The sequence below is a fragment of the Trichosurus vulpecula genome, chromosome 5 (assembly GCF_011100635.1).
Source record: "Trichosurus vulpecula isolate mTriVul1 chromosome 5, mTriVul1.pri, whole genome shotgun sequence".
In the NCBI taxonomy this organism is placed as follows: Eukaryota; Metazoa; Chordata; class Mammalia; order Diprotodontia; family Phalangeridae; genus Trichosurus; species Trichosurus vulpecula.
The window spans coordinates 74760844-74776110 of NC_050577.1; the positions used below are offsets into that span (position 1 = coordinate 74760844).

At 43.9% G+C, this 15267-nt stretch overlaps 1 protein-coding gene across 1 annotated transcript; it reads right to left on the reverse strand.

Moving 5' to 3' along the window:
• Window positions 1–3368: 3368 nt before the first annotated feature.
• FZD8 (frizzled class receptor 8) lies at window positions 3369–9797 on the reverse strand. The gene is given in 2 exon segments (XM_036761567.1): window positions 3369–8373; window positions 8376–9797. Coding segments are annotated over 2 exon segments (2109 nt in total). The 5' UTR covers window positions 9475–9797; the 3' UTR covers window positions 3369–7363.
• Between the last annotated feature and the right edge of the window lie 5470 nt (window positions 9798–15267).

A 15267-nucleotide genomic window follows, 5' to 3' on the forward strand; every position in this document is an offset into this window, starting at 1 on the left:
GATTTGACTAGGGTGTCCATGTCTACTCTTGAAGACCTCCAGTGCTAGAAAACTCCCTATCTCACAAGTTGGCCCATTCCATTTGGGGACTTCTCTAATTGTTGGGAAGTTTGTCCCTGTATTGAGCCAAAATGAATCTCCCAGTAATGTTAAGTCTCCCAGTACCAGTAATTGGTGCTTGTTTTTCCCTGTTCTCATTCTTATTTCACATGTCAACCTGCAAATATTTGAAAACAGCAACAGCATCTCCTGTCTCCTATATTCCTCTTTTTTAGGTTGAACATCTGCCAGTCTTCACATGGCACTGTCTTAAGTTCTTTCATTGCTCTGATTAACCTTAGAACCACTCCAAACTTGGCAATGTCCCTTCTAAAATGTAGAAGTAGAAACATAACTAAATAGATTTAAAAAACATTTCTTTGACTTTGAAAACGCGGCAAGAATAAGACAGTCCTTTTACACCAAAGGGTGAATTTTACCTCTCAGGCCAGATGAGGGCACTCCTGACTTCTCAAAAAAACTGAATGCCAAAATTAAGTAGTTGAAATGTTAAGGAAAAAAATTTCCTACAATAACTCCTTGTTAGAAGTCTCAAATTTGTAATGTGTCTGCTTGATTAGTTTCTATCAATGGGCTTCCCCCCCTCCATTTTCATTTTGGATAATAGTTTGGGGAGAACCTGTAAATTACACAGGACAAAGTCATCCATTTAACCTGCCTCATTTAACAATCAGGTGAAATGTAGACCAATTTAAATGAAATTGAATTCTGATTAATTTGCCTTAGTATTACTTAATTAGAAGCAAGTTTATTGAGAAAGAAAATGCAAGTAACTTTATTTTCTAATTTAAATTACTCTATGGTTCACCTGAGTGTTAAATGAGGTGGTGTAAATGACTGCTTTCGTCTTCCGTGATTAACAAGTTATCCCAAAGATTCTGTAAGCTCTTAGAAGCTCTGCTGTTTGGTCAGAGTTTATCTTAACCTTTGGCCATCTTCTTTCCTCCTGTCAATTCTCCTTTCAACTCCATCCTATTCTGATCTCCATTTGCCCTTTTCAGGTATAATCTATCCCTTTAGGTCATCTCATCATCCTTGGGCCTAGACTGGAGTCTAAATCACATTTAGCTAATCCTTTAGAATTCCTCTCCGGTTTTGTTCTCCTTGATGAGTGATCCCAGAACTGTCTCTGAGATGATTCTCTCTAGTGATTCTTGTATTATCTTTCAAGTAGCCAGTGTAGAATCCTTCCCACTCCCCTCCACCCCACAGAAACACACTGCAGAGGTTCAGAACATGTTCTCCCTAAACTGATCCTGGATTTCCTTACACCATGGCAGTATTTGTCTTTTGACTCCCCTCCCAACCAATGACATTATCCCACAGCTCACTACAACTGCACATCAAGAAGCTAGTTTTTCCTTTACCTTGGGTTTCTTGCAGCTGAATTAAGAGAATACTAAATATGCAAAATACTTTAGTAATGTGAATATTGAAGAGCAATTAATCTGGGATCACTGATGCAAAAGTGAATTGATCAGTCATGCCGGTAGTCATACTGTAATCAATTTACTCATCTATAAAATGAGGGAGTTGGAGGAAGTAATCTCTAAGGTCTTTTCCGGTTTTAAATGTATGAAGCATTTGCATTGCTGCTTCAGCTAATGGGCTGTTGGAAACTGTGCTGTTTGGCACCAAAACACTGATGGGAACTGTATGGTTCAATTTGATTTTGTGACCACACAGACACGCCCTTAGTAAGGCAAAACTTAACTGGGCTTTGGTGTGCTAAATTCTATCCTGGCAGCTTGAAGAAAGTAAATCAGCTGCTGAAGATGAGTCTGGAGATTTGATTTCCAGTCCCAGCTCTGTCCCCAAGGTCTATGACCTTGGACAAGTCACTTAACCTCTCCATCTCAGATTTTTTATCCGAAACAAACAAAAATGAGTGTGTAGGGTGGGGGAAGGGGACGAGGAGGTTACAAAAAATGTAGTTCTTAACCCTTTTTTTATTTGTTTGTAATGGATCCCTTTGGAAATCTGATCAAGCCTATGAACCTCTCTCAGTATAATATTTTAAATATATAAAATAAAGCATATAGCATTACAAAGGAGGCCAGCTGGAATGAAATAAAGATGTATTTTTCCCCTCATCCAAGTTCATGGACCTCTCGAAGTCCTCAGACCCCAGATTAAGAACCTCCTTGATGAATGACATTAAGGACCTTGCCATCTACAACATTGTCTGACTCTATAATGGTGGGTAAGTCATGACTTCTCTTGGTCCCAGCTCCTACATCCTTAAAAAGAGAGGAATAGATCTAGTGATAACATCTCTTCTAGCTCTACACTTTTGGGATTCTAGCAGGTTTTTTGTATACTCACTTTGATCCATATTCCCTTGGATAAATACCTGCTAGATCCTTGCTACCCTCTCAACATTCCAAACCTGTATGGCCAGAATGACTCTTTCTAGTAGTCTGTATACCACCTTCATCTTGATTGGCCTTCCCTTTCTCCCTTGGATTTTCTTACTGTAATGGTGTTGCCTTGCCCCGAATTTATATACTATGTAAATCTTGGCATCCATCCCTTAGGACACCAGTGTCCCTAGCCTTTTTGCTCTTTTGCTCCTTTGGCTGACCTTGTGTCCCAAGCTAACCTTGGTTTCCTAGCCTCTGTTTCCATGAACACACAGATGAATAGCCTAAGCAGAAGTATTTCCCACCCAATTCAACAAGAGTTATGCAGCAAATTAACTCCCACAATAGATGTCGTGGAAAAGGACAGTTAAAAAGAATGGAGTAAAGATAACAAAATTGATTTCAAGTAATTTATCCTACGTTAATCCTTATTTCACAATGGCGCAGTATGGTGCATTAGAAAGCACCAGGGTTTTGAGTCAGAGGACTAGGGTTTTTATCATGTTTCTGTCATTACCTGTATTATCCATCACTTAAGATTTCTGGGTCTCACTTCCCTCATTGGTAAAATGAGGGAGCTGAACTAGATTGTCTCTATCTATAAGATGTCTATCACATGCCTCTTTCTCTTATCAAAAGTTTAAGGTGTTTCTTGGGTTTTGGTAGACACCTTTTAGGTTGCATATTTGCTCGAAAGTACCCCAATATCTGATTGAGAACAAATAGCACCTAAGGAAGTACTGAAATCTCAGTGACATCCTGAAACTTGACTATATTCGTAACATAACCATTTGGGTTATTGCTTAATTCTATTGAGGTTTAAAAAAATTACTTCTTATGTAGGCAATGAAATGCACAGTGGAAGGCATCTATTTGTCAGTTAGATGAATATACACAGTAGGCATCTAATAAATATTTGTTGGATTGTATTGGAATGAAGGGGAATCCAATTTTAATTGCTTCTTTATTAACAGGTTCTGAGACATGTGCAGCTTCTTCATACCACAAGATGGCAGTACAACACAAATTTCAATTTCTGATGTCTAGAATCCATCCGTACATACAAGCAAATGATCTCTTATAGCTCTCTTATCACGTTTCTAACCTGAGTCATCTGATTTGGAGATTATTTTTATTTGAGTCATAGTTACATGCACATTGTGCCTTGTTAGCTGTTTATATTTAACCTCATTTCCTAGTACATTTTACCACTTAAGTTACTTGTGGTTTTGAGCAAGAATCAGAATTTTCCCCCCAATAAAACTTTTGAAGTGTTACAGGCACTTGGAATATCCAGCTGTTATTTCATATGGCTTGCCTTTTCTATTTTCATGTAAACTTATTGCTTCCCTTTTATGCCATTTTCAAATGGGATTTATGATAAAGAGGAAAGTGTTTCACTGAACTTTTCCCACAACATATTTTAATGAACTTTGGTTTTTCTTATAGTTTTCAACCCCATAAATTTTATTTACATTGATATTATAGCCATGCTGTAACCACAACCCCAGATTTCACAGCATTTCCAAGAACTGATACAGAGTTCATATGTAATAAGTGTATCTATATACAGTGCAAAGTATTTTTTACAGCTAATTGCATTCTTTTTGTGATCAATGTAAGCAGCTAAATTAAGAAATGGTAATTCAGTTTTCTCCTTCCTTAATATTCCCCCCCCAAAAAAAATCCATTTGGGGGATTCAATTTCAGAAAGCAATACTGAATAGATCCTGGCAACTTTGTTATCCAAATGTCCTAACTTTAAAAGGAAATGAACAATATTTGCATTTAACAGCAATTCCCCCTCCCCTAGGTTGGTGGTAAGAATATTTACTTACTAGTAGTATTCATTATGTTACAGGTTTTAAAAAACTGGTTATATTTGTAATACTTTATAGCTATATTAAGTTAATCAAATAAGCTGTCTTATAGGCCATAATTTGTGTTCTAAATAGTGACAGAAGAAACTTTGGTTGCAGTACTTTGTTGAAAATTGGTTGATAACATTTGTTGGGGTTGAAAGGAATGTCTTACCACAATGGAAAACCAACATGCCAACCAGTATCTTCTGGCATCTCTCTTTCCTTTTCCTGAAGTGGGTAAAAGCCCACTTCAAGCTGTACAATTTTTTCATTAACCCACCACTTGACAATGCCTCATAGTTCAGAACTTACTTGTGTAATATACAGTAGATGATAATCATCCCATTGAATATGTTGACCATTTACTGGTACCTAAGTTACAAAGTGACAATTATTTAAGAAAAATGCTGGGCAGCTAAGTGTTTTAAAACTTCCTTCAACTTTAAGACAGATGGGAGCAATCTAACCTAGCTTTGCAGCTTGCATTCTAAACAGAAATACAGTTAATAGCAAGGATAACTCTGGGAGGATGTTTCAAAAATATTACTGTGTGATAGTCCTGATGGAAAACAAACTTAAAGGGCATTTACTAACCCAAAGACTGTGGAAAAAGCTCAGTCTTCTGATTTCATTCCCAACCTGTATTTTAAAAGACTGAAGACAACTGGAAATTCCTATTACAGAAAGGGAAAAATATCTTTAGGGGATCCAAAAAACAAGTCTTAGCTCAATGGAGAAGGTTTTTCCCACAAATGATGATTGATGCCTATGTCATTAGTAGGGTAGCTGCCCATCTCTTATCTTGATTGACAGGTTAATAAGGGACCTGGGGCTATCTTTTCAATGCTAACACACAACCTTACCAATTACTTTTACATTATTGCTAATCTGACAGAAAATAACAAGCATAAGGCATAAAAATATCTGAAAAGAAGAAATGTCTGATGAAGAAGCTTTTACTTCCGGTGCCTTAAAAGACTGCAGCTCAGAAAATTTGCCAGAATTTAGTCAATAGATTTTAGACACGGGATTTTTTTTTAAAGAAAAAAAAACTTGTAGTTTATAATAGTTCATTGGTTCAATTAGGAGTGAAAAAGAAGGGAGTTTTGTAATGCAATTGTCCGGCAAAGGAAAATGCTTTAAATTGGGGGATTATGTGAACAGACCACCTGTAGGGTATTCACAGCTCTTTTCTATAATGCTTCAACCCATGCCTTGCTGCCTGTAGTCTGGCTAACAATGAAGGGAAAATCTGTTTAAAAGGCTGCTCTCCCTTTTCCCTCTGGTGTTCCCTAACTGTTACAAGTCTTCCTCTCTCTCTCTCCCTCTCCCTCTTTTTTTTTTTTAAGCAAAAGTCCCACATGCCCTTAATTGAAGAACTTTAAGGCTCCATGGTGGCCAATTGGTCTGCAACAAGAGGAACCCGGCAGCAGGGAAAGAAACTTCAGACTATACATCACATTTGGAGAGGAGAAAAGATCAAAGTTTTTCAAACTCAAAAGACCAAGTTCCCTACAGATTAACCCTATTCATTTAGCTCCTCTTAAAGGAATGATGTGCTGAGCCACTGGGCAGACAGGTAAAAAGTTCAACAATTGCCAAAGCGTTCTTCTGCTAATTCAACAGCCTTCTGCTCAAATAAATTAGCTTAGTCTTGACAGAGGAACAATACCTTTTCTCTTAGAAAAGAACCACATTTGATATACACAAGTATGATAGCTTATTAAGATGTTAACCCGTTAGTTTAATCTATTAAAGAGAGCCTGATCTACCTACACCCAATTTCAAGGGACTTATACTGTAAAGTCCGGTGGATTGGTTTTAAAGCATTAACCTTCACACTTCTGCAGCGTGTAGTCCCTGGAATACCAGGGGTTTAGAAAATCAGAGACAACAGAAATAAAACCGTAGCGATTTTAAACTTTAGTCATATTTTACAGGATAAATAATCAAAGCCTAAGGGTAATGACTGCCTTGCATGAATTCAGTTTACACATATGTAACTACTCTCATGATAGTCATTAGCCAAAGGATAGAGCTGTTGCAATAAACAACATCACTTGAAATGGTGCAAAGACTCAGCTTGGATTCCAGCTAAACAATATTTACTTTGCAAACAATTTAGGAATTCAAGTTTTTTAACAGAGGTAATGCTTCTCTAGGCCTCAGGGCAGCATACAGTATTTTACTATGTAGAAAATTATTTTCTTGCATGATGCTTTCTTTATCTTTCAGGAAGTAGTTTAAAGAGTAACAGTTTAGAACAGGCAGGGGGAGAGGGCAAAGCTGAAATCATTTATCAAAAGTCATTTTATTGACAAAATAGAATAGTCATATTTGTTCTTACAGGGGTAGCCTCTAAACTTTTTACAAAAAATGTACAGACAGTATATCTTTTGATATGTACATATTTTACATATTTTTACAAGTTAACAAATAATTATATAAATACATCCTTTAATGTAAGAAACCCGTATTTACTTGGGGTGTATAATTAAGACATGGTTTTGTTTGTTTAAGGCATTTGCCTGGTCATTAAGAAAACCCAAACCTTGCAGTCCCATCAAGTCATGATCATCCCTCCTCTAGGATGCATTAATCATAAGAGTTTATGTAAGAGAGTGAGTGTATGTATCGGGGGGAAGGAAGACACAGCCCTCAATCGACATGTGCTGCTGCTCTTTGGGTTTCCAGGCGAAGCACAGGACCAGGAGTGAAAGCTTCTTGCCTTCCGTTCTAGAGATTGGGCTGAGTCCACCCTTCTTTGCCAACAACAACAAAAATTAACATTGCCTTGCAGAAAGAGTTCCTTGCATATAAATGGAGGAAGGGGTGGGGGGGAGATAGGGTCTGCGAGTCTTCAATGCCAGGTACATTGTTCTAACCAAATCATTCAAGTCCCGGCTAATGGATACCATTAAGACTTCATTATCATGCTAATAGCAATCAACACAGGGAAGGGGGGTGGGGGTGGGAACTTCGACAGTCAAAGGTCCCTTCTCCCCTCTTCTTCTCACCCCCGCCTAGTCCTTTTCCGTGAAGTCCATTTTTTTTTTTTTGCCCACTGCTGCCCCCCTTCTAGACCTGGGATAATGGCATTTGTTTGGGATAGGACACCGAGCTGGCGGTGCCCGATCTCCACGTCAAGCCCGTGCTGACATCGCTGTACATAGAGCCCCCTCCTCCCATTCCTCCGCCTCCCACTCCTCCTCCCCCGCCGCCGCCTCCCCCTACTCCTCCTCCTCCTCCCCCCGCTCCTCCTCCCGCGCCCACGGCGGCTGCTGCGGCTCCTCCGCCGGGGCCAGCTCCCTTGCTGGCCCAGCAGCAGCGGGTGCACAGGGCCCGCCAGGACTCGAGCGTCTTTCCAGACCAGACCCACACGCCCGAGGTGATGCCCACCACGAGGCACATAAAGTACTTGAGCATGAAGACGGCGTAGTCTGGCCGGCGGGCCTGGTCCGGCTGCAGGTCCCGCAGGCAGGGGCAGTTGTGGGTGGCCTCCCAGCGGGGGCGGTTGTGCTGCTCGTAGAAGAGGCAAGCTACCACGACAGCGGCGGGCACGGTGTAGAGAACGGTGAAGAGGCCCAGGCGGATCATGAGTTTTTCCAGCTTGTGCGTCTTGGTGGGGCCTCCCTGCTGCTTGATGACCGAACGGATGCGGAAGAGCGACACGAAGCCGGCCAGCAAGAACATGGTGCCGATGAAGAGGTAGATGACCAGCGGCGCCAGCACGAAGCCCCGCAGGTTGTCCAGGCTCTGGTTGCCCACGTAGCAGATGCCTGCCACAGGGTCGCCGTCCACCGAGCTGAGCGCCAGCACCGCGATGGACTTGACACTGGGCACCAGCCAGGCAGCCAGGTGGAAGTACTGCGAGTAGCCCGCGATGGCCTCGTTGCCCCACTTCATGCCCGCAGCCAGGAACCAGGTGAGCGACAGGATCACCCACCAGATGGAGCTGGCCATGCCGAAGAAGTAGACGAGTAAGAAGACCACCGTGCACAGCGCCGGGCCTGTAGTCTCGTAGCGCACGTGCTGCTCCACCGCGCCCAGCTCCTCGTACTCGCCCCGCCCGCCAGGGCCCCCCGCAGCCCCGCCGCGGCCCCCGCGGCCCCCGCCCCACCGCCAGCCCCGCCCGCGCCGCCAGCTCCAGCGGCCCCGCCGCTGCACGCCACCTTCTCATGCCCGGCCACCAGGCGCACCAGGTAGCCAACTGAGACGAAGAGGTAGCAGGCGGAGAGGAAGATGATGGGTCGCTCAGGGTACTTGAAGCGTTCCATGTCGATGAGGAAGGTGGAGACAGTGGCGAAGGTGGAGACGAAGCAGAGCACTGACCAGAGGCCGATCCAAAAAACAGTGAAAGCGCGCTCGTCCTGGCTGAAGAAAGGGTTGTGGCAGGGCAGGGCGCAGTTGGCGATCTGCCCCGTCTTGACCCGGTTGTACAGGGGGTGCCGCTCGCTGGACACAGACACCATGGGCGCACGGCACTGGCAGCCGGGCTCGCAGGGGGAGGAGCCGCCTCCAGGGACCCGGGATTTCCCGCCTCCGCCCCGGGACGGGGGAGCAGGAGCCTCCGAGCTCTTGCCGCCGCCGTTGCCCCGGTGCGGGGGCCGGCCCCCGGAGGGCCGGTGGTGCCCGGAGCCCGGGGGCGGCTGCTCGCCTGGCAGGGGGGGCGGCGGCGGCGGTGGGTGGTGGTGGTGTGGCTGGCTGGGCGAGGCGGTGGTGAGGTCGGTACGGTTGTAGTCCATGCACAGGGTGTCTGGGTTGCCCTGCTCGGGCAGCCGGTCACAGCGCATCCGGTCCGGCCAGGCGAAGCCGTACTGGCGCATGAGTGGGGCACAGCCGGCCTTGGCTCGCTCGCACACCGAACGGCAGGGCGGCAGCGGCTTCTTGTAGTCCTCCAGGCAGATCGGCGTGTACATGCTGCACAGGAAGAACTTGAGATCGGGCGAACACTGGATCTCCACCAGGGGCCAGAACTGGTGCACCTCCAGGCCCGCTTCGTCCTGCGTGTCGTGGTTGAACTGGTTGGGCATGTAGGTGTAGTTATAGCCGATGCCCTTGCACAGGGGCACAGTGATCTCTTGGCACGACAGCTCCTTGGCCGAGGCAGCGGCCGCCCCGCTGGAGCGCTGCAGCAGGGAGAAGGCAGCGATCAGGGAGGTGACTTCCAACAGGTAACTCCACTCCATACTTGGCTTCTCGCACACGGACCAGTAGGCAGACTCGCACACCTCCGAGTCCTCCAAGTGTCCCTCTCGCCACGCTTACTAGTCCTCTCCAAATCTCTCCCTGCACCGCGGGAGCTGGTGGAGGGGTGGAGAATGGAGAGAAAGGGGGAGGGAGAGGGGAAAAGAGTAGCCTGGCGAGCAAGCCCTGTAGCGAGCGCCTTCCAAGCTTCCCCCGGGTACCAGCGGGGGCTGCGCTCCTCTTGCTGGTCCCTCCCCCTGCCCCTCTTCGAAGGTCTCTGGCTTCTCCAGGGAGAAGTGGGTTGTAAATGGAGCTGCCGATTGCGCCCCCCTCTTACCTCCCCTACCAGCGGCTAGTCCCAAGTCTCACAGTCCGGGAAGCTGGATGAGGAAATCAATCCAAACCTCCCTCCCTCCCCCCTGCCCCCCACCCGGCTCAAGTCTCAGTAGCGGCTCCTTTCCCCGGGAGCCAGGGGTGGGGGGAGAGAAAGCGCCACCCCCGCACTCCCCCCCCTCTCCAAGTCCCACAGCAGTTCCTTTGCGGCTTGGAAAGGAGTAAATCGGCAGGGAGCAAGAAATGCACTGCAATCCTTCTCTGGAGGTTCTCTCCCCCTTCCCCCACTTAAAAAAATTTCAGGTCCAGTTTCAGTCCGCCCGGAGGAGCGTTTCCAGTCGCAGTCTCATCGTCCTCCTGCTGTTGCACTTGCTTTTTTTTTTCCTCTTCTTTCGGGCCGCAGCCACTTTTTCTCCGGCTGCTTCTGGGCTGCGCCTCACTTTGCTGAGCACAGAAGGTGGTGTGGCCGCAAGTTTTGCCTCTGCTCCCCGTGATGCGAAGTCAAGATGGCTGAGCAAAAATAGAGTAAACTCCCCGGGTCCGGGTATTAACCTTTCCAGCTCTCTCTGCTCCTGAAGAACACCCCAAGACCCGCAAACAAATTTCCCCTCCTAAAAGCTGAGCCGCCAAGCAGGGTTTCTCCGGACTGTGCTGCGGTTAGTCAGTCTCTTCTACAGTAGCTGCAGCTCAGCTCCCTGCCGGGTGCGGGGCAAATGGATCTCTCCTCCAGGTAAAAGTCGTGGCGCTGCTGCTAGGGGACTCCTGGAGTTGTTCGCTGTCAGGCCCCTTGCTAAAAAACAACAAACAAACCAAAAAACACCTGAGCTTCAGCTTCTTCTTCTGTTGCTGCTGCTCCTCCTGCTGCTGTCTCCTCCGCGGGAGCAGCGCCCTTTGCACAACTTCCCAGTCTCCAGCCCCCGCTTGCTTCTAGCCGCGGCCTCATGAATATTTATACGGAGCTGACTCAGTCTCCGCCTCCTGGGTTAAGTCAGCCTATCTTTCGGAAGAGGGGGCGGAGACCAGGGACTCCCAAGTCTCAACCCCACTTAAGGAGGTTCCCTAATATAGAGTCTGTATGCTTCTAAGACGTTCATGCAGACACTTTTGATAGGGATCTGGGGAGGGCGGGGGTTGGGTGAGGGTAAGGGCGGAGATGGTGGGGTGGTGGCGGTGTGTGTGCGCGTCTTTCGCTTGTTGAAGCTGCGGTTTTCCTGAGCCGAGAATCCGCCTCCTAAATTGCACCGAAAAGAAAAAAATAAACCCAACATAACAGCAAACCCAAGTATCCCTCCTTTGTTCTCTAGGTATATCACTGGTTAGCACCTTTCTCTTACTCTGCATACCTGAGGAGTACTGTCCGTCTGCCCCCAGATTCCTAGGGTATGTAGTTTCTGGATGAGCGTGGCCTTGTCAAGCTCCCATCTATCAAGTACCAGGTTAATAAAGTTTCCTTATCCAGATGTGAATGAAGCTGTGTCAGTAGTTCTGACCCAGCTTCGGCTGTTGCTCTGATATCTTTTGGAGAAGCCTACGGAGTTGCCTGTGCGTTTCCCACACTCAGCACTCAGTGAAACAGCCTTAACAAGTTCTTAGGAAGTTTCAACGGAGTAGAAGGGCCTGGCCAGGTGAGTGCAAAGGACTTGGGGTGGCAGGGGGCTTACTCTGTACCCCTTTACTTTATGAGAAATTGGACTTTCTTTTTTTTATACTCAGGGTCCCAACGGAGTTGTCCTTAGAAGTAGATGTGACATGGGTCTCCGAGGGAGTGATCTAGGGAGAGTTCCCTGGATAGGGCTTCTAGCTGTGGTCCCTGCTATGAAACGGAACTTGGTCAAGTCACAACCTCTCTGGACCGCGGTTTCCTCCTCACTAAAAAATGAAGGAGTTAAGGGCAAATTGCCTTTCAAATCAGACATTTCTTTGGGACATAGGCTCCTGAAAATGGGAAGGAATTTACTGGGTGCAGTTTGTACTATGTGCTGGTTATCCGTAGGGAGGAGAGAAGGGCTGGTAGGGGCAGGTGGGGCAAGTGACTTATGGGACCAGGGTTCAGCTTTAGCACACACATACACATATATAACATACATAAATGCACATGTATGTACACAGATGTATACATGTACATCTATGATATTTATATATGACATGATAGAAAAAAAATATATATATATATATGTGCAAAGCTTAAATCACTGCAAAATACTCTATCCCTGAACCCCCCCTGAACCCCCTCTGAACCACGACTAGTTCCAAAAGCACTTTGTTTCATAGACAGAAACCTTTGCCTGGTCCTGGATTCCCTCTGAATCGACCACACTGGTCTGTATTGTGAAACTCCATCCAATTGCTGAAACAAACTTTTGAAAGCATAAATACATTATACACACACATCATGAACACACATATATATCACTTGCATATATATATATGCACATCTGTATAACCTATATTCTGAGTTTGTCTTCACCAAAGCGTTCCCCCATCTCCTCACCCCACCATTTATTCAGATCAACCAGATCAATGGAGAGGTGAGGCTTATTTAGCCTTCAGGGTGAGCAGGTTGGGGTTTAATTCGTGATCTTGGTACATGGGGTAATGGGGACCAGGGTTTCTTTTACCTTCCACTTGTTACCATGCCAATTAACCCTTCCCCTTGCAAACTCCTCCAACCCACCTTAAGATAAGAGAGCAGGGAGTGGGGTGGAGGGGCAGGCTGCCTGGCAGGTTCATTTACGCTTGTTAGGACGTCCCAGGGGGTTGTCTTACTCCTAGAATGGAGTGTTTATTTTTTAATTGATGTGCTGTTTCATTTAGCGCTTGTATGGAGCTCATGCTGGGGCTGTAATTACTGTAATCTCAGGAACAAGCATTTCAGTTAGCCAGGAGGGTGGCAAAATACTTTTCTTCTTTTTCTTTCCTTTTTTTTTTTTTTGGTTGCAAAATTTTTGCTATTTGTCAGGTTTCAAACCAGGAATAAGTAGTGTTAGAAAACAAAAGTGGTTATGTGTGGGGAGAGGGTATGTGGGGATGGAAAGGAAGAATTAAAGATACATCTGAGGCCAGTGCAGATTCCTCCCCCCCATTTTTTGAAAAAAAAAAAAAGACCCAACAAATCAGCACATGTCATAAAACAAATCAAAAATAATAATAATTAGCAGCATTTGTATAAGGCTTGAACCAATGGCATCTTTGCCTTGCACCTCCTGCTTTCAGTTGCTTAGCTCTGCTACCTCTTTATGCAGGGCACTCATAGGTAGAATACTTGTCTTTTGGTAAAGGTTCTGTGTTTTCACCAAGAACCAGTCATGCCCCTATTCTTCACTACCTTTTATTACTCTTTTTTTTGTTGAAGGATAATTAGAACATTACTAAACTTCTCAAATGGGGATGGGGGGGGGGGATAGGAGGGAGGGATGAAATTCCTGAGGAATTAAAGATGCCAGGTTTTCAGAAACATTAACCAAACCATTCCAGCAGAAGCAGATGGACTCAGTCTGCAGAGACTTTTACTTGCAGCAAGTAGCCATAGATTTGATTTTCTTTCTTTCTTTTAAACTCACTATTTCCATTTGTGGAGGGTATTAATTCAGAAAATCACATACTTGCAACTTGGTAAAAAAAAAAAAGTCGTCATTCCTATGAAGATGGAGCCACAGGGTGACAGTTATGTTTCTGATATCATCTGCAGTGGCAATTATAAAATAACCTTTTACACCCAGCTTGGACACTGCATTGCAGAGACAGCAGATGTGAGATGCTGGTTTCCAAAAGCAACACAGATTCGGAAAAGTTTCCACTGCTCTATTTCAGCATGGAAATGTCAAATACTAAAGGTTAGAGTTACAGTATATGAATCTACCAGAATTTTGGAAGAGAAGTCTTGATGTTTTTTCAACCAGGTTGCTTTGAGCTTTAACCATTAGATTTAAACTTTTGCAATTTTTTAAAAAAATTGGAAAGTAAATCCAATCACCCAAACCATTAAGGATATTGTTATCGCAACTTATCTTAAATATGTTGAAAATAAAGAAGCTACAGTATTCTAAAATGTGAGTTTTCTAGTTTCCTCTTAGCTATTTAGGTTTCTTATCATTTTTTCAAAGTAAATGTTCAAAGAGAAGTTGTGTTTCAATTCAGAAGATTTAAAATACCCTTCTTCATTACTGTTGATTTAAAAAAAAAATCTCATATTTGAAAACTGAAATGAAACAAGGCTATTTAAGAAACCTTTTGTGTATGAGAAAGTGAAGGGTCAACTAAAGGAAACCAGAGTAACTTAGGAATGATACAGTTAAATATCCTTTTAAGTACAGCAGCTGGGGGGGGGGCGGGGGAGGGAGGAATAGCTTTGTCTAGTGGAGAACAATTCCTATGGAGATGTCTGAACAGATGTCTGTTGACTCAACTTCATGCAAGTATAGAACCAGCATATGAAGGCAAGGGTCTGTTTCAGGTAGGATCGCTTTTTGCAGAAGTATTGATTGTCAAGTTAGATAGGATCCTATTCCACATTTCCAGATGTCACAAATGTTTGAAACTTTTGAAAATGTATTTTTTCTTAGTAGGTAGCAAGATACTAAAAATTCACTATTTAAAAATGTATCCCAATATTTAAATTCCTTTTCAAGTGATATCCTATCAAATGTCTTTTTGTGAAACAAGGTAAAATGATATAGCCCAAGTATTAAATAGAAATCTCCTGAGTGCCATTTCTGGGGCATCTCACATGAAAGATCATTTACTTCTTCTAAAAGTAATTTTCCAGGAGAATTAATAAATACTGTATTTTGGAAGAATATAAATTGTCATCAAATAATTTTCTAGTATCTTAGCATTTTAAAATCTAAGTTTTGGGAGGTAGAATTTAAGTTTGTTTTACTATTTACTTCAAATTATAAAATAAACAAAATGAACTTGACTTTTAATTTTTTTGCCCTTTCCTACACTAATCTTAAAACCTGTTTCCTTTCTTTTCTTTTTTTTTAAAGCAATTTCTTCAATACACCAGGAAAAAGATCTCATCACAAGAAAGTCCTCTTGCTGTGGCTGCTGGTGCCAGGTGAAGTTGAGAACTGAGGAAATATGTAGCTAATTGAGGAATAAAAAAGGTGGTGAGAATTGAATTGGCAGGATAATTGGTGCAATTATCCTGCCATTCACTTTTAAATTGTTAGGCGAAAGTGAGGTTTTTGGATTTAATTATTTGGATAGTAATTTCAATTCTCCATATTACATAGGTACATAGATATTTGATTGCAAAACACACACACATAGTATGTCTACAATAGTACATTTTTAGAAACTTGTTAAAATATATATTGGGATCATCCGTTCAATGTAGGTAAACTCTATTCTTACTTATATGAAATTGTTTTGCATAAATTAGCGACTGCCCTGATTGTTTCCTTTTGTTTCATGGTGGGTCTTAGAATTGTTTTAAACATTTCTAGAAGCATTAGTCT